Source organism: Anoplopoma fimbria, chromosome 3 (assembly GCF_027596085.1).
Source record: "Anoplopoma fimbria isolate UVic2021 breed Golden Eagle Sablefish chromosome 3, Afim_UVic_2022, whole genome shotgun sequence".
Lineage (NCBI taxonomy): Eukaryota > Metazoa > Chordata > Actinopteri > Perciformes > Anoplopomatidae > Anoplopoma > Anoplopoma fimbria.
In genome coordinates, this window is record NC_072451.1 from 1,637,125 (window position 1) to 1,657,997 (window position 20,873).

General features: G+C 40.8%; 1 protein-coding gene across 2 annotated transcripts in view; it reads right to left on the reverse strand.

Annotated features, from left to right (window-relative positions):
* LOC129088942 (partitioning defective 3 homolog) overlaps window positions 1–20,873 on the reverse strand; it is a 237,234-nt gene that overhangs the window by 196,182 nt on the left and 20,179 nt on the right. For both annotated transcript variants that reach the window (XM_054596221.1, XM_054596222.1), the window contains exon 2: window positions 2,400–2,501. In XM_054596221.1, the coding sequence (XP_054452196.1) occupies window positions 2,400–2,501 (102 nt within the window). The remainder of the gene's footprint in view (window positions 1–2,399; window positions 2,502–20,873) is intronic.

Consider the following 20,873-nt stretch of genomic DNA (forward strand, 5'->3'; position numbering starts at 1 on the left):
CACACAACCACAGTGAAGCTGGATTCCTTTTCACACACTCATGCTTGAGGTCTGGCCACACAGACAAACACACTCACAGAAAGCCGCACAGCTGTGATCTCAAAAGACACAAACAGTGAACTCACACTGGGGTACACACACACACACACACACACACACACACACACACACACACACACACACACACACACACACACACACACACACACACACACACACACACACACACACACACACACACACACACACACACACACACACACACACACTAATGGCCGCAATCACGGTCATTTCTTATCATTATTAAGATAATTCATTGATTGACCAAATATTTTTTTACTGCACTCTCACAATTTTATCATCTTTTCTTAACAAAAGTTGCATATTTGATCGATTAACTTGTCATTCATTCACAAATTTACCCATTTTTTGTGGATTTCTGATTAGATTTGTTGTCCAGAAGTCAAACTTTTGAAATCAACCAAAGTTGCACATTGAGGGACAACAAGTAGATGTTATTTAAAGAAATTTTAAGGGAATACAACATTTTGTGAACAATAATATATAAGTTATATTTCTATTCAAATTGTATTTTTATGTATTAAAAAGTGTCTTAAGAAGGTAGTTTTTTAAAAGATATAGCAAACATTCTGCAACAGTTTTTGACTGAATAAGAAATGAAAAGACATTTTTGACTATTTCTAACAAAATGATCAATCAACCAAAACGTTTTTAAATAAATAAGGATTACAGGCTGCTGATAGAAACCTTTCACTCACTGTCACTCATCATTACACATTCTTAATTTTAACAGATCTCATGTTGTTTTTTGTTTAAATGGACATTCAAACTGTGCAGAGAACCGAGAAACACCCTGAGATCCCCAAAGGGTTCCATGTCAAAGCAGACAGCGGCGTTGACTTGTGTCAGTGAAGGCTGACGGGTTGTCAGCGATGTAATGCACACATACCCGTCAGTGGAAAACGCTGGTAGGAGCGTTAACGGAGAGGGATGTGAGCAGATAGCATGATGACAGCTCGCCGAGAACTCACAACACACACACACCTGGAGGCCTTTACACATGAGGTTGACACAGTTACTACAGAGAATCATGGCCACCCAACGCGTTTAACCTTTAAGCTCAATTCAGTCAAATTTTAGTTTTGCTTTAGTTAAATTTCACAATAAAAGTCCTGAAAGTCATTCCAGAACTTGACTGTATCATTTCAGAAACTCTTTTGCACCTTGTAAGACAACAAAAACCATATTCCTCATAGTCAACCGCAGACGTTCAATGGATCATCAGATTATATTTTCCATCATCAGGCAGGAGATGTGTCTCCTTCTAATAGTTTCCTCTTCATAAGGAAGTGAACATGATGACTCGACTATTCCCGACAGTCTTTTACAGCTCGCATTACGGCTGCAGATAAAGATGGTTTTCATTATTGATAAATCTGCCGATTGATTTTTTTGACAAGTCGTTAAATCTACAAAAAAAAAAAAAAAAAAAAAAAGACTCAAAATACCAGCAATTATTCACATTTTAGGAATAAGACACATATGGGAAGTTAAAGATGCATTTGCCCTAAAGATCAGTTCTATGACATAAAGCAACCAAGCCAATTTCCCTCGACATCCAACCTGTTGCCTTCAGTTTTTTTTTTAAGAACTTTGACTTCATGTCAGTAGCGATTTCTTGATGGAATACATACTTTAAAAAAAACTCTCAGTCTTTCGTGGAATTCTCCAAAGTAGAGAATGTGACCCTGTGACCTCCCGGCTGTCAGTCACCATGAGCTTCTCTCTCTCGAACTGCACCGCCGGCAACGGATGAACCAGGCCGAAGAATGAGTGTGAGGTGTTTGAAACTGTCAAGTTCAAGGCCTGAGGTCTGTAAGTAACTTCTGACCAACTTCACATGCAACTCAATCTGTTACTGCATATCTCCCGTAGTGTCAAAGTCTGTGTTTAGCATCTCTCTAGCATTTTACCTTGACCTGTTTCTGTTAAGATTAACAGAGAAAATATGCAAGGCTAGTGTAAACATATAGAGGCATTCACACAAAGATGGTAAACAGTGACTCACTGATAAGAGCTGCTCTGGTACACAAGAAACTCTCTTATCTGATTGGTCAGGAAGCACTTCCTGTGCCTTGGATAGCAACAGAAAACAGCTTTACTGCAACTCTGCTGTTTTTACACCACCGAACTGACAAATGATTCCGAAACGTGCAAATATGATAAATAAATATGCAGCCAAATGCTAGATTTAGCAAATTGTCAAGGAAGTAATAAACAAGGAGTCCTGCACAAACTCTGAAGCAACAGAGGATTATGGGAAATAACCACTACGGCTCGTGTTTTACACTTTTCATTCTCATCCACGCGTCACTCACCCGGTCTTTGTCGTCGGCCACATCACAGAGTACGTCGTCCAGGTCGAGGATGCCGCCGTCGCCGTGCTCCAACCGGTGGACCTGCAGCCAGTAGCTAGCATCCTGGAAAAAACAAGGAGGAGAAGAAAGAGACATTTAAAAACACCAACAGACAAGAGGGGGAAAAACGAGGTGAAAATCAAACGCATGCAAAATAGTTGAGTTAAACGAGTTTGAATCCCACTAATCCAAACAGTCATAGCGTTCATAACATGATAATGAGGGTGGAAAATAAACTCTTATTTTGACGCCAAAGCAGATCAGAAAAAGAATGCAATAATACATAATTGAATAAAGTGCTTGACAGGCAGCAGTGACAAGAATAAACATTTTCTTCTTTCAAAAAAAAAGCTGAAGTCCTACACAAGTTCGCCCGCACAAACTTCAAAACAAGCACTTATGCATTGCAATTATTTTGTCATTGTTGGCACATCAAGAGAGACAAACACAAACATGAGGGCCAGGAGGGAAACCTCAGCCATAGCTGCTTCATAACTGAGTCCAATTTCTTTTTCAAATGTTTTGACATGAAAAAAAACAGTTAAAAAGGTCACGCTAGATTAGAAGAAGATGGGAGATAAAGAAAAAGACGTAAAGAGGGAAGATAAGGGCAAGAAAACACAGGAAAACAAGTTGAGTGCTCAGTTATTTATCACGATTCATACAAATACGCTGCTCAAAGTGCTTCACACGCTGCATTATGATAGATATTATAAAACAAGATGGGCAATAAAATGTGTAGTGTTCCTTTCATCACAGGATGATGATTTACAGATGCTGGATAATTGTGAAGTTTAACGTCTTGACATGCACTGATATATAAAATGCGTACTGTACACTTTACTGCGAGCAGCAATAAAACTAAAGACAGAGTACGTACAGAGTGCACATTCATACACAGCTATAAAAATGTGTAAGTGCTGTGAGTGTGTGGGCATCAACTGACAAAGTAATGAGTGGAGGCGTGACTGCTTGGGTTGAACCCGCACACAGCAGCCCTGAGGGTCACCGCCTCATTACCCACTTGTACAGTTTACAGCACACGGAGCTCACTGCAAAAGAGACATGATAGAGGGATTAATAACACTTTATGTTGTGTTTGACTCGCAAAATAACTCTGGGTTAAAGGATTTACCTGGGAGAAAGAAATGGAGACATTTGAAAAAGGGAAAGAGGAAAAGGGATAGAAAAACGAAAAAAGAAATGATAGCTAATTAAACTAGGAGTTATTACATTGAATTAATACATCTTGTTTGTTTTCATAAATATGTATATCTTAATATTCTCTACATACTCAAAGACTGCATACTAAAAGTGAACCAAGTATGTAAAATGTCGTAAAGTCAGTATTTGACATACACTGCAAATATTAAAGGGGACATATCGCGCTCATTTTCAAGTTCTTACTTGTATTTAAGGTCTCAACCTGAACATGTTTATATGCTTTAATGTTAACAAAAAACATTATTTTCCTCATACTGTCCGTCTGAATACACCTGTATTGACTTTCTGTCTGAAACACTCCGTTTGAGTGCCTGTCTCTTTAAGAGCCCCTCAGAAAATCCCAGTCTGCTCTGATTGGCTTGCAAGAAAAACATGGTAGACATTTGCAGAGTAAGTTCTCAAGCTGTGGGTGAAGAAACTCAGATGGTTTAGTAGTATATTCCCATATAATAAGATAGCATTTGACATAAGTGGAGACAAATCTGTTGTCTTATCCTTCTAAATTACCGGTTTGTGGGTTGCTTGGGACTCTAGATACTCAAATATGTGTGTACAAGTACAGAAAAAGTCTTCTTCCAATTGTTCCATGTTTGATGATCTCAAGTAAGTAAGGTACAAAAAGGTCCTTCTTAACAACAATGAGGAAAAAAGATTTGTAAAAGTGTGAATCACTCAGATTTGCCACAAAAACAAGAGGATGCAGCAAAAGATGAAAGAGGTTGCATTAGTATTTTCTATGAGTTGTTTCCTGTCAGCTCCATACAAGGACTGTCAGACTGCTGTGACAGATGTCATCGTCTGTGACAGCCTTTGTCATTCTGTGAACCCCCCCCGACACGGACACCCTGTGGATTCCAGCTGATGGAGCTCACAGACAGATCTCTGTCCTATCTTTGAAGAAACGTTTGCAGTTTTTCCTTTCTTGGCACATCCAGACCAGAGTTTCTTGAAAATCAAAGCTAAGCTGTTAAGATCTTATCTGACACAGAAATGCAGGAAGTAGCCAACGTTCACCGGATCTGTATGTCAACAAATCACTGCAGACAAATGACTGTACACGTGTGTGTGTGTGTGTGTGTGTGTGTGTGTGTGTGTGTGTGTGTGTGTGTGTGTGTGTGTGTGTGTGTGTGTGTGTGTGTGTGTGTGTGTGTGTGTATAAGAGCTTGTTTTCAAGTTGCTGCTGTCTGTCATTTTCTTCTTTAAAAGAAACTATTTTTTAAAGGAGGGCAGGCATGAACAAACGTATTTGTCCATTTCTAACTGATAGTTGTTGTGGTAAAGGAATTCACAAATCACAGATTTTAATCCATTTAAACCGGAAAACATTTCAGTTTTTTGTTTTGTTGTGAATGACGAGAGATCTCCTGGGAATATTAAAATGTGTATTTCATGCAGTTCTTAATATAACAAATAGAGCCCAAACATGGACCAGAAAAAACATTATAACAAAAACATCTTTACTACATTCAAAACATTGTCACATGATCCCTGAAATATCTGAATGGAGCCTTAAACCATCGAGCACACAAACAACAACAACAACAACACGTGATGCTTCCAGACTGGAGACTCCAGACTGGCCTAAGTTTAGATCTGAGGAGTGGTGTTATTATATACAGTGTGTGTGTTTGTGTGTGTGTGGGCTTCTTAAGGATAGCGGTTGCCTTTATCAAGTTCATATAGCGCGTCTGTCTGTTGGGACTGGGCAGAGCAGGCCACATCAAAGAGTGTGTAGAATGTGTGTGTGTGTGTCATCTGGTAAAAATAGCTCACAGCTAAATGTCACGGTGCCAAACTTATGACAAGAGTCAGATAGTAAATAAGGTTATAGTATGACAGAGAAGTAAACACACACACACACACACACACACACACACACACACACGCACACACACAGAGACACACACACAGAGACACACAGAGACACACACACAGAGCTGCCATGTGCGTAGCTCCTCTTTAAAAGGATGTCTTCCATATTTACGACTTGTTCATTTGACTCATATGTAGAGCAACTCGATAATGGCAGAAATCATGATCATTGATGATTATTCTGCTCAATATTGACAACATTTAACAGCAAAATTAAGAGGTTGTGCTCTTGTAAGCAACTTAATCATAAACAAATTGGTTGAATAGACATGAATGGCTTTGACATGGCCAAATAACTCACATCCACAAAGCCAGCGTTTCAAGACGAGCAGAGCGAGCACAAAGCGACGCCGTCGCCGCGGGCCATTCCAGTCCGATTTATGACCCGGGTGTCATTGCGAAACCGAATTGGGCAAATATTCGTTTCATCCGAACAACCTTGTTTTCATTATTGTTGGTAGCCATAATAGTAATTATATTTTAATTAATTGCACAGCCCTGCTCGTTTTCCTTTAATGACTCATATTATTAAAAACAAATAATAATAGATAAATCAAACTTCTTCACATCTACTTCCTTACTGCCTTATTGAGATTCCAATGAAAACTTAAACCAGATCTGAAGTGAGATCAAAGATGTGTCCCTCATCAGCCCAACAGACCTGGAATCAGGCCAAAGCCCAGACGCCGGCTGCTGTGGGAAAGATCGTTATTACGTAACAGACGGCCAAACACTCCTGAGGAGCTCGCTGCTATGCAACATAACCATAAAATGGAAGGTCCATTTCTTCTGGAAGATCTTGGGCATTATGCATTTCATTTTTCAAAAACACACAACTTTGAGATGGGTAGAAACGGTTTTCACTGACGAGACGCATCGCTAGAAATGAGCCAGTATTTTATTTTGGTACGCCTGGCCCGGCATTTTTAAGGCGTTTCTTTTAGACTTGCATGAAATGTTCCCATATTTTAAACTTTACAGCACCAGACACAGAGTCAAATCGCTCATCAATGTCACACTTGACCAAACTAGCCAATCAAATCAAGCAAGATGCAGCTTTACTACTTTTACTGTTTTGATGCCTGTAGATGTTGTCGGAACAGACATTGATACGAGCGACAGCAACAGCTCGATATTGAGTAAAGAGCCAAAGACAGAGTATATGTAGATATGCAGGATATTATTTCACACTGGACACCTTAAGCACAGGGCCCAAGTATTGGCCGAGCTCTAGAAAATATCAGCCATGCAATATATAGATACAGACTCTTTTGAGTTAAGTTCAATTAAGGACAGAACAGAGCCTGGTTAATGACTTTAAATTCATTAAAAATACATGACTACAGCTGTGCACATTCAAGCAGTTTGGTTACAGCGACGAAAATAAATGTAGTTAGGAAGCTAATAAAGTAGATTTACTTTGTTTTACAAACAGGAAGTAGAATAGGATAAGGCCAAAACAAGAGGAGGACAAGGAAAAAAATTAAACATCCACTCATTCTCAGCTCACAGACCAACACTCCAGAACTCAACAAGCAATTTTCAAATCAAAGCAACAAATGGTTGTCAAGCAGAAGTAACTGAACCTATCGTGGCAACACTGACTCTGATCAGCTCCTTGCAGCCTCAGAGGTTCAGCTTGGGGCTGGAGATTAAAAAAAACAAACCATCCATCAAAATGTCTCTGGAAGATTTAGACTTCCAGTCAGATGAGAGCGACTACGAGGATGGAAAGAGCCTGAGCAGTGAAGACGATGATGACGACGACGATGATGAGTCCATTTTCCTGGAGCTCTTTGACCTGTTCAACATGCTAAAGCACTTTGAATACATCTACTACAACAACACAATCATGGACTTGCTGGTAGGACAGATAAAGAGTATTTTAATGGATTTATCGATTGAGTATTCTTTCATTGAATCCACTATTTATGAGCTGAAATGGATTTCCAACAGGACATGAGGAACGAGGGTCGGCCGAGCTTTGAGTCGGACAGTGAAGACTCAGACTTAAATCTCCTCCAGGAATACATCGGCTTTATTTTGGGAGACATGTCTTCTACAATGTCCTCCTTGTCGTCTTCCGTCACGTCGCAAGGTGACGGGCCAACCTCGGAGACGGACGAGTCCCTGAGCAGCTTTGGGGATTTAGTCCAACCGTACGAGGAAATCGTCCCCACGTCTTCCTCCAGTTCGCCCGATGACTTGGACGATGTGGACTGATGTGTGCAGGGCGGAGCTGGGAAGCTGGGAAGTGATCTAATAAACAAACTGCATCGATTTCTGTTTCATTTTTGGAGAAGCCGTCAGCCAACCATGACCGTTATTAAACAGTGGACGAGCGAAGGATTTCACAATTCTACGAGGTGTTGAACATATGAACAACTGGGAGGGTTTTCCTAACAAGTTGGTAAGTGGCAAGCAAGGATGCAAATTCTGTGCGGTTTGTTCAACCTATCATTGTCCACGTTCATGAGAATTGTTAACTCTAAGTAAACTTGATATCTCAACTAAAGAGATCTAGATAAGCACCATGAACCTGAGGTCGATCTCAAAGGGACCTGGTGGATTGGATTCAACCATTTACAGTAGAAGTAGAAGTAGTCGCCATGACGTCACCCATTGGTTTGTTGGTTTGCAACTTTGTAGAATCAAAATTTCAAGTTTTGGGTGGTGCCATCTTCGATTACGGACATCGCCATGTTGTTGTTTTTTGCAACCGGTAAAATAAGGTGACCATATTTGGACGGAGGTGGAGTGAGCTTTATACGGCTCTGGTAGGGTAGTGACCTGTCAATCACAAGCACACCCTGCTTTATGGTCTGTCTGACTCTAAATGGAGCATCATTTACTAAATGAACATCATGCTGTATTGAAGAAGACTTGAAACTAGAGATTGAGACCATAAACTCATGTTTACAATGTTTACTGAGGGAATAAATCAAGAGAGAAGTAGAGTCATTTTCTCATAGACCAATCCATTTCCGAACAATTCCACACAATCAATATACTTTTTTTTGCAACCAAGCTTCCACAGTGGCTTCACTCTTCAGAACCAGAGGTTGCCGCCTGGAAAAATGTGTTTGACTTGAACAGCCCCAAATCAAATTGAAAAGCAGTTGGGATAAAACAAATAATAATAAGAGTAATAATTGAAACAATCATTGTTGTTCATGTTTCCTTCTACCTCTCTGTATCTATCAGTTTACTCTTCATTACATGGACATCGTCTGTTTGTAGAGCCGGTTTCACCCGTATTTGACCATTTCTCATTCACTTCCAGTCGGTTTATCTCCTTCTTTTCTAGTCTCATTCTCTACCATTTTTCCTCCAAACTCTTTGTCCTTATAAAACTTTAACAGAACGCCGTCCTTCACTTGACACACATTAAAGCTCGTTAGATATTCTAAACTGCTGCAGAGCATCACTCCTCTCTGGGAATCCTTCTAGCTTTCTATCCAGCTCCAGAAGACCCTGCGGTGCTGCATTGATGCGGGTTTACAGAAGATCAAAAAGCATTTCCTGTTCATTTGAAAGTTTGGTGTGACACTGTTTTGTGCTCTCCAGAGTGCTTCCCATCGCTTGAAAAATGCATTTCACTGCAGCCTTCTCCCCGCCTCACTCTCAGTTTAGTTAGTACGGATGGTGCAGTAAAAAAAAAAAAAAAAAAAAGAAGCCACACACACACACAGAAGATCTGAAGGAATAATTAAGTGATTGTAGATTTAGGATTTAGAGCATGGAGGGGTTTATATTTCACACCAAGGCCAGATGGAGACTGAAGGAGGAAGTCACTTAAAGGCAATGCGATGGTGGAAGCTGCTAAAAGTAAGACAAAGTGACACTTATCTTATGGTGATTAAAAATAAAACACACGCTCACACACACAGGCCAATAGAATCTGTGCTAACACATGCTTTATCCTCACAGCAGGGGAGCCTAATGAACAATGGATTAAGAGCATACAGTAGGCTTATTGCCACTTTATGTCAAGAGGGTGCGTGCACTACTTCTTGTTGTAGTGCTTTGATGAAATCCCTTAATGATGCTTTTTCTATTTAAAGTGTCAGTTTACAATTTACAAAACTATATCATTTATTTACCTCTAACCACGAATGGAATCTAACAGCGGAGGTAGTTTTGGTTGCAGAGTTTCTGAGATCTTTGTCCTCCGAAACCTAAACCTCAGACAGGTTACCATTATTTTTTTATGAGCAGTTATAGACTACATACCAGTGCAAGAACAAGGAATCCTAATGCTTACTTCAGATATAAATACATGAGCTAAACCTGAAATTCTAATATGTATTATTTAAATATCACTAATGCTGGGATGCATGCTCTCTGTCCCCTTTTTTTTTTATATGTTAAAAAGGGCAAGAATTGGTGGCCAATCTCAAAGTGGTTGCCAATGACGACCTGGAAGGTGTTGAAAAAAAAAAAAAAAAGTTGGAAGTTGGAAAGGAAGTATGAAAAAAAATAAATAAAAGAAGCTTGTTTTAGAAGCGAACCCTCCCTGGATAAATAAAGCTTTACTACTATTTGTTTCCTCAAGCCCTGTGTTAAAAAGAGCTGATAACTTAAGACTCGCCTCCATGCGAGTTATCAGCCCGTCGCGTTTTCAAAAGGAGAATATCTGACTTTATCTAGCAGACAAGTATTTCTCAGCTCCACTTATCTAGCTCGACAAATCCCCTGTGAATCCCCTCTGATGTTGGGATGTGTGCACAACCACGCCAGGGCCGCGACGCTGCCCGTGACCTCGGCTGCGAGTTCACAGCGAGGTTGAAGGTAAGAAACAAAAGACTCTTTCATTGAAATACAAAATGACACCGGTGAGAAGTGAAGCAGAAATTGTCATTCAAGTGCTTTGTGAGGCGTGCAAAAACCACAGACGGGTTTGTGTACAGAGACAGATGTGGAGCGGTGATGATGAAGTACAACCACTCTGTTAATACATATTTATACTAGTGTGTGTGTGTACACTGTGTATGATCTCATTATACATGTTGCTGTTACAAATTTGTAAACAGCACCAGGTGTCAAACGGTGTCCACGTATGTCTCATTTGATTAATGTTATTATTTTAAGTCCTCACACTTTGATTGACATATTATTCGTTAAAAAGGTGCAACAGGCGTTATTATTAATAGTTTCATCACAATGTTTTCTTCAGCTTTATTGACAGAGGGTGTGTTCTAATTTGAGAGCTGCACATTTGGCGGCAGTTTTCTACTCGAGGAAACATCACTCATCACTGTAACTCTTTTTATGGGTTTTTATAACCCAGGCCGTCCAATCGCAATGAAGGAAGGGGGCGGGACAAATACCATAAAAAAAGACAAACTGTGGCATCCTACATGAAGGCTGGAAGTGCTGAAGGATGGATGAGAAATGGGGTCTGTACTCTGTGCTTCAGGCTTCATCCAGAACAAGTGCTCTACCAAATTGTGTTTTTTTTTAAAACACACAGATATTCTGTATCATAGCAACCAGACGCACACAAAGCAGCTCACCTAAAAAAAAAAATCTTAAAAAAAAATCATAGACGTTCTGTGTTGCTTTTAACTTAAAATGCCTTGCTGCATTTAACAATAATCAAGTATTTAATTCATAATGTATACCTAATAATAGCCAAACAAGAAAGTTTATTATATAGAGATGAAGTAAGTGCCAAAAAAAAAAAAAAAGGGCAGTATTAGTGCATATCGTATTGTTGTTCCAATAACAATAATTATCACTGCAGGGGGAATTCCTTCACCATGACAGCCCTATATGTGTTTGTAATATATATGTCAGTATTTACATTGATGACAGCGGAGCTCCGTCCGTCCCGCACAATTCACGTGCCAAACATTCCTCCCCATGTTAGCGCCAAGTGGAATCCAAGAGCCTGGACTGCTGCCAGTGATTAACAAGCACCCCAGTCCTGCTGAGCCGGGGCGGGGTGAAAAGCTGTGGTCTGCAGTTAGAAGTATTCAGTGTGGATGGGAAGGCGGAGAGGTTTACACGAAGGAGACACAAACACAGACGGAGAGGAGAGAGGAGGAGGAGGGAGGGAGGAGGAGGAGGAGAGGAGGAGAGGAGGAGAGGAGGAGGAGAGAGGAGAGAGGAGAGAGGAGGCTGCCAAAGGTCTCATGCTGCATCCAAGAGTGTCATTTCTCTGAGAGTCTCCATGTTACTGTCTCTCCCCCTGAATCTCAATACTTCTACCATAACAACAAAAAAAAGGTCAGATTTTTACAAGGCTGAGTGTTGACCAGGTTTGAATGAAAAGCGTTGAGGTTTTCATTTCCCCAAAATGTCAAAAAGGTTATGTTTCAGATCAGATCACAGCAGTTTTACAGTGAGTGAGGTCAGTAACACCTCGGTAGAAAAAAATGCTTCTGGTAATAGAAAATAAAAGGGAGAAATGGAAAAGAAATTAGGAGCAAAAGCAGATGATTCCTGCTAATAACTTTTAAATAAAATGCCATTTTTTAACAATCAGTATAATCAGATAATTTAAAAAGATAAAAAGCTACATATTATCCCTATTCAAAACATTACACGACATATTAATACAGCATTTACACTTTTAAGACAGATAGGAATGATGATCCAGTGACTTCTATGTTCCGTCTGCCTCTTATTAATGAGCTTTCACAGGTACTGACTTGCTTGGTCATTGCTTTGAGGCCCTACTTCTCCATCATTAAATATGTTCCATGTTTCACCCCTCCTGTGTCCTCCCCTTCAACTCCAATCATTTTGGGGCCGTAGTCTCAGAAAAAAAAATGAAATTGAGGAGTGGAAAAAGGAAAAACCGAGACAGAAAGCAGAGAGAAACACTGGCAAGAAGCGAGCGACCTGAATGGCATGGAGCCGCACGCACAGAACAATGCTGCCATTCAGAGCGGGACGCGTATCTGATCCAAACAGGCAACCGCTTGACAGTTTAACGTACTGCGCTCCAAAAATAGTCAGAATTTACACCGCCTACGAGTAGACATTAAAAACCCAGGGCAGGTACGATTAATCAGAGCGCTGTGCTCCACGTGGAAATAACAAAAAGAGTCTTGACTTCTGCTTCAGCGCGAGAGACGGAACCACAGTTTGCGCTCTGGTGGGTGGGAATAGAGAGCTCCCTGTCAAATGAATTACTCATCTGATGAACGGGGATCAAAGCAGAATGATCCAAACTAAAAATAAAAAAGGCAACCTGTGAGGAATGCAGGAGGAGCTCACACGTGGGACAAAAGCAGGAGATTTGTGGGCCCTGAAGCCTGATTATCATAATGAATAACGAACACGTAGCAGCCTTAAAATGCCACCTCCTGTGCAGTGAGACCCAAAGGCAGCCTGAGAGGAGGAGAGGAAGAAGAGGATGAAGAGGATGAGATGTTAGCGGGACATCTTGGTTCACAGGAGGGAGATGGAGGAGATTTATGAGCCTGCAGTTTTGCCTCCAAACAAACGGAGTCATCCTAATGGAGATTTCATTAAGAGAAGAAGTTTATTTTCTCCCCTTCGAAGTAATTTGGTGTTTTTTTGAGCCTCTCATTGGCTGCTGGGGGAGATAACTTATACCAATATATTATAAATGTAATATATATATACTCATTTACTCCCAGGTAAAAGCAGCTTAGTAGGGAGGACAGAGTAGAAGCATGTAGGATCAACAGTTGAACGCATTGTTCTTCCAGTGCATCGCCACGGTGACCTTCACACAGGTTGAATGTTAACTGGCTGAGGCAAAAAAAAAAAATAATCAATGGAATCAATAGGGAAGCTGGTGTTTTCCCACCGGTTAGAAAGAGATAAGAGCAGAGAGGGCTGAGAGAGTCAGATGGCCTCACTTTGCTTTTTAAGTCACCAGTTTCCTGGTATATCATGAATTGATTTTGGCATTTTTTATATTAATGTATTATTTACCTTAATTTGCCTCTCTTTGGCATCAAATGTGTAAAGCCATATGCATGCTCATCATATTTTCACTGATCAAAAAGCTCAAAGCTAAAACAATACGTTTTCAGTCGGCAGCTAACGGTGCCAACAGCTCCAACAGTGCAAGCAACAGTGCAGACAAAGCAAACAGGACATTTCTACATAATATCTTTACATAGCAAATACATAACTTGCTGCTACATAAATGTTCTGAATATCTCATAGAGAACCTTTAAGGAACCTATGGCATCTGTATTTTCTTTAAAACAATGACGGTTAAGTGCCACCGAGAGCTGAAAGTACCATTTCTACACTAAACACTGACACCGGAATGAAAACAAGATGAAACATATCCTCCATAATGCCACTCTCTTTGACAAAACTGTGAGCCAGGTTTTCTTCTAAAGTACCAGTTACTGATCCATTCCTTAAATGGAACCTGTTTTTCCAATCAGTGTCACAGAAACAAAGCAGCTCAGAGAACACTTTCAAAGATCTTCTCCGACACCGACGCCGACTTTGTGCGCAGCTGCAAGCAATGCCAAAAAGTTGCATCATGGTCACGGGACACCGTTATGTCGCTCCTCAGTTAGCAGCATTAGCATGGTAATTCATATTGGATACATGCAACTTATTTAAGGTGAAACTCAGCAGTCTGTGGTTGTCGCTCATCGTGTGGCACGAGGCCCATAACACGGTGTTCAGGAAAGTTCCCACGCTGAAATATACGGGCAAACTGGCACTTTTGTTAGTGAGAACAAAACTATCTAATCTCTCCAGGTTCACAAATGAAGGCCTTCTTATCAGATGACATCGCCACTTTCATTCCATTAGGCCTACAGATAAAAGGCCCGAATACTGAACTGCAAACCGCCTCGGACTCCGAAGTGTTCTTTGGCTGCAGCTTAAACCATAACATGTTGATTCTGCTGTGGTTGCAAACATCCACTGGTGCTGGTTTTAGTCTTATTGGAGCAGCAGGTCAGAGGTTTACTGCTTCAGGACAAGACAGACATGTTGTTAAACAGAAAGCTGTATTAAATGATATGTCGTGGTCGTTACACTGTCATATGTAATAATCTTTAAAAACTAAGAAGAACAGCTTTTGCTTTGGAAAATCAGCCAACTGTCGGGAAAAAGCTGCACAGTGACAGTTAACTGTGGACATGAAGCGAGACGGAGTATGACGTATTAGAAAAATAAGACGTGAATTCAAGCAGACATCATTCCTCTTTAGACCATAACCTTATAGATATAATGTATGCCTCTGTGTAAAAACATTCCTTTGACCTTGCCAGATGAGGAAATCACAGCAATTGCTAAAAAAAAAAAAAAAAAAAAAAAAAAAAAAAAAAGCTATTGAAAGCCTTCCTCTTTAAACAATGCAAACCAAAGAATCCAGCCTTTGCAATAGAAAATGTCCAAAGCTCATTTAAACTCAGAGAGTCTCCTGGTCCACGGAGAAGATTACTGTCCAGTTTGGTTTCTTTCAGAAAGGGTCGGCCTCAGAGACAAACGGGCAGGTAAACTGAAGACACACGTCGGAGCGGCGTCTACAGTTACACCAGCTGTCAGCCCGCCAACGCTCGCCCGCCCGCCCAACTGCTCTTGATCCCTCAAAAACGAGAAGGAAAGAAATTCAATCCCAGTGGGGTAAAAAAAATGATCCTGTGACTCTTAAGACGGCTTTTCTGAAAGGCAAAGCTGAGAACTAAACCGGGCAACAGTCCACATGTGCCTGAGTCCATGAATAACCCCTAAGAAGGAAGCCAAGAATTAATGCTGTGGATCAAAAGGTTTAAATTGAAAAAAGTTGATGGTTTTGGCATTTTCAGGTTACATCAAAAACATGTTCTTGCATGACAAGGGGGTCTGAAAAGGAGAGAGCGGAAGCAAGACAGCTGAGAAAGAAAAAGAAAAGGAATCTCTCTCTCCTCACAGGATTACTGACAGAACGAGACAGAAAGATCTGAGAAGTTGTGACAAGATGAAGCTTTATTCGTTACGAAAGAAGAGAGGGGGGGAAACACAAGATGTGGGAGGTAGAGAGAAGAACACAGATAGACAAAGAGAAAACCTAGTTGAGTCAGAGGCTTCTGGTTCAGGTGCATCGGAAGTACATCAAATTACAGAGGCAGGAAGAGAGGAGCACTCTGACATATCAGTCAGCACGGACAGTCTCTCTTCATATCCAGCATGAAGGAAACACAGGATTTCATTTACACTAAACAAAACAACCTCAAGCTAGTGATACACCTGCGGAAATGTCACTTTGATAGAGAGTTTCTTTATTTGTTGTCACCTAAAGCAGCTCTGCCCACATCAGACCCTTCTGCCCACATCAGACCCTTCTGCCCACATCAGACCCTTCTGCCCACATCAGACCCTTCTGCCCACATCAGTCATAGTTTGAAACCGTCGACTGCTCTTCATGTATTTTTGATTCTCCGTGGTTCATTCACAAGTTTGTTAAACTCTCAACTCTGTGTTGTTCCAGCGCAATTGGTTACTTTGACAGCTGGCGTACTCCAAGAAAACATAGATCAGAAACGGATCAGGCCTTACGGTGTCAAGACCATCAAGAAAAAAAAAACTGGACCTGTCCTGATCCTGCAACTCTCTTCCTAGTGAGCGTCAATGTGTACACGAAAACATGACCATAGATATAATGTTAGACAGAGCTGATTACATAACAGAAATACATCTGTGATACGGGACCTTTTCTAAAACAGGCAAGAAGCAGAGCTGTGTCACACACACACACACACAACACACACACGCACACGCACACGCACACGCTACAAAAAGATGCAAAGCTAAACGGTCTGCAGAGCACCAGAGGTGATGTTCAAACATACCTGCGCCCGTCTGGCTGGACTAGACCTCATTTTGAGTCTCTCCTTGTGAGCATAGTGGTGTTTCCACATCTCATCCACACCTTAAACTACACACTGATCCACTGCTCCCGTAGCAGGCACAATGCAATGCTGCAGAAGACCAATGTGCAGGTATAGGTGTGTGTTTTGGTGAAAGGGGAATTTGAACTTGTCCCTGTGCATGTGTGCGACTGCAGTCTAGCTCGTGAAAGAGGACACATGCTGCAACACAATAAGCCGTTCTCTTACATCACAGACGCTGTGGATCAGATTGCCACAGCCATCGCTGGTTATCGATACTCTGACACAGCGACAACAAACTGTTCCAGTAGCAGCACTCCAAACGCCTTGTACATGCCGTGTTTTGGCAGCTGTATCGGGTGGAGAATAATCTCTTCATGTAGCATTAATCTCGCTAAAGTCAGGATGGTAATCTTAGCTCAGTGTACAGGTTTGACTAAAAAGCCACGTTTCAACCAAGAAATTCCTGGAAATCCTATTCATGGGAAATACTTTCCAAGAACTAAAAAGGTTCCTTCGGCTCTCTTTTTCCTCTTGTGTTTCCATAGCGGCCTAAAGACGGGTGTATTACATTTTATGCAAAGGAGGAAAATGAATCTAAAGAGTGTCTGCCTCCACAGAAAATGAACTGCTGAGTGTTCGATGGTTATATATTTGTGCTTCAGAACGTATCTGTTATCTAGCAAAGATGAATTATCTTCCCCTCAATCCTAAATCGCCCTGAAACGTCTTGTACTTTCTGAAAGTAAAAAGAGACGACAAACTTATTGGCGTGCGGGTCAGTTGTACTCTGGCAAACGCAAAGAAAACGGTGGAGCTGGAAGACCTGCAGGATTCTGGTCATCTTCAACAACAACATGGAGAGAGATGCATTCAAGATGGGGGACCTTGTATTATTGTCGCTCCACTGCTGTAGGAGATGCGAGTGGAAACCAATTGCAATACTCCATCCTATGCAAGTTTTGTTATTTCTTTTTTTATTCCATTTGTTTTCCATTTTCATCTTTATATCATATGCTTTTATAGCTTTCCTTTTGCCTTTCTGGAAAGTATTTGTTGAAGTATGTTATGAGAAAGCATAACAGATTATAGACAGTATTGTTTAACCTACTGCCAAAAATAGCATCTAATTGTCTGGGAAACAACAAACATGCAGATAATTCACTGCGTGCTCCCCTGAGGTTGTAGACGGGTGGAGTTTGAAAAGCGGGACAAGTAATTCTGGACTGTCAGACAACGATTAGCATCTCAATTCACTGGGAATTTTCTGCACCGAACCCAAAGCCGTGTCAATGCAATCAACCCCGTCTACCTGCACGTTCAACCAGAGGCAACTCATCACCAGGATTTGTAGTTTCTACGTGATTGACATCAGATAGTTGGTGTCAGGTTACAAAACAGTGTCGGTCGAGGCGCTCCTCATGGCACAATGATGGACTGCTATCAGGAGACGATCTTGTGGTAACACTCATCTGGTTTGTGGAGGAATGTGACAGAAGGATATCCTGTCTGGAAGTCAAAACATCGAGCCGCTTTAAGGAACCGGTTCCACGAAAGCAAGTTCTCCTCTCCAGAGCGACCTGTTTTATGCATTGATTTGTTATTTTAATTGCCCCAGATTACAGCAAATTCCAAGGATGAATAGTGATGTTCATTGTTATAAAGTTAAACTAGCACTTTTAATGGATAGCTGTACAACAAGAATCTGTTAGCAGAGTTCCTAAGGTGTTCCACTGAATGCTCACTGCTCCTGGTTTTCTTTTGGCTGATTCAAACTAACAGCACTTAACTTATCAACTTGACATTTAACGGGTATTTGAAAGAAAGTATTCAAATACCTGAAAATCGACCAAGACATCAGCCTTAAAAAAGGTCACTCCGTGCATATCTTGGAATATAATCAGTATTTGGACCAGTCCAATAGCAAAGTCAGAAATAAAGTGAGGACTTGGACAAAAACGCTCTTGAAAATGTATTTTAAATTGAATTATAGGTATAAAAGGGAAAAAAGAGATTACTTGAGAATAATCTTTTGCATGTCACACTGCCTCTGCTAAAATGTTTTTCTCAGTAATCAGCAGAAAATGTTGGCACTTTGCTGGCAGCAGAAGATAAATCCACAGCAATGCATTAATAAAAAGCTAACACCAATGACATACAGAAGAACTCAATAATTGATGCATGAACCACTAGATGACTGAGGTGACCCTTATCAAAAGGGGAAAGAAACCATCCTGATGATACAAATTTAGATTATTTACTTGCCATCGTGCATTGTGAATGCTTTGAGCAAAATTGCTACAAACACAGGACACAACCCCACCAAAAAACACATCAAGGGGGCAATAAAATAATACCAAAAGAAATCATTTTTGGTCCCAACTTCTCAAATGTTAGATGTCGTTGTTGAGGTCTTAAGCACCGTCCAGTACCTTTACAATTTTATGACATTTAATTGATTAAACCAAAAAAATGCATAGATCAATAGATAATAAAATAATCAGGGGTTGCAGCCTATAAGCATCATTCTTAGACCTGTACAGATTTTCATTTATGTCATCTACACTAAACCGATCCTCTATTGGAAGTGAGCCACAGTCGAGCAGCACAGAGTGACATCACAGCTGTGTCCATGTGTTGAGAAACGGCCTCCAACCAGCACTCAAACCTCTAAATCTCTGCTAGCGTAGCCTCTCCCTCGGCTTTGTTCTGCCCGACAGAAGCTCGGCCAAGAGGAGCTTTGGTCCTCTCAAACAGGGACACATCCCAGGCCGTCCCCCCATCCGATGACAAACACAAACCGCAGCCATGGAGACGGACTGACATCATTCCCCCCGGGGTCACTCAGAGTTCTCGCCTCGGCCAATCAGAGGATGCAACGGGGAGTGTGAGGAGGACATGTTCGCCTCTGAGACGGCTGGTTATACACAGAGGCCCAACAGAGAGGCCAACGGCAATGAAGAGAGCTATGCAATGATAGAAAGATGAACAAAAGGAAGATGGGATCGAGTCCTGATGGTGTAAGACACATGAAGAAAGAAAGCAAAGAAAGAAGATGTAATGCAGGGTAGGTATAAAGGGAAAAAAATACTGTAAATGAAAGAAAAAGGGGGACTCTCGTTTCCCTCTCCTCTGAGAACAAGTTCTATTCAGAGTGGTAAAGAAAAAAGACAATGTTAAAAGGTTGTTTGCGACCAGAACCTGTTCTTAATCACAAGCAGCCTCAGGAGGAAAAAAAAGCTAATTTGCATGTAAACAAACTGTATTTTACAGTTGGCTTTGCACAAAAGGTTTATGCAGACGCTGTCGACTGTGAGGGTGACGTTTGGGAAAAACACAGCCAGGATGAATTTAGTGCAGCTGTGCATTATTATTGCAACATAATAACAGTTGTGGATGTCATGACTTGCAAATATTATTTTTAAAAAGGACATCTCCATTGAAGCAATATGAATGTAATACTTTAAGTTGTCTCATTGCACAAGTTCTTACATCGTTAATATCACTGCTACACCCACTCCTGTCACTGGTATACACTGCATGAGGTAACTCCTGCCAGTTTAATCAGATGACATTGCCAGATTTCATCTACAATGGGTTTATTAGAGCTGCCATTCATTTCATTCCTTGTTTAATCAGTTGTAACATGCTGGGTGCAATGGAGACTGGTGCGACTTAATCGGGGCACTTGAGATGAGGATTTTGTTGGACAATAACTTGCAATCCAATAGATAATGTGGATTTTATGCCGCTGTTATGATGTTTCTATAAAAGCATTATTTTTTTAAAGTACATCTTTTTAAAGAGCAATAAACTTTTCATTCTTTGTCCAGCTCTTATTTGAAACACTGGAACTGGAACCTTTTCTGCAGGTATACAGAATGCAAACTGTTCTTGCTGCAGAACCAATTCAGAACCCACCAACCAAAACTCAATTCTCCAAAAACAAGTACTGAAATCTTGTCTCGTCCCCGATAGGCTCTCAGCAGAAGGTGTTGTTTTCAGTCTTCACTGGATGTGGAGTTTATTATATATCTAACTCTATTGGGTTTATATATTTCCAAAACTCATGTTCTACAGACACACCATATAATTCATATCAGCATGTTAACGTTATATGTAACTTATTAGCAGCTAAACTCCGGATCAAACTGCTGACGGCCGTGTCTTTTATATAAATGTACACTTTCAAAACAGAAAACTGTTATTGTAACCAGCAATAATGGTTGATGTGATTTGCGAGGCGTCTGTCACTTCTGCTCTCTCAGCGTACCAACGTCACACGTTACCGTAAATGCTATCTTAAAAAGGCCGCTCGAAACCAATGCATCGAGCAGACTCGGAAAAAAAGCTTGCGTGTCATGAGGAGCTTGAAAAAAATATTAGATTCTAGCTGTGCTGGAATCACACAAATGACCTATTTTTAACAGATGTTTGAACTTTAAACTGGAAACTAGCCTGGGTTTTAAGGTTTGAACTTTAAACAAACTCCACTCTCACTTCTGCTCTCTCCAGA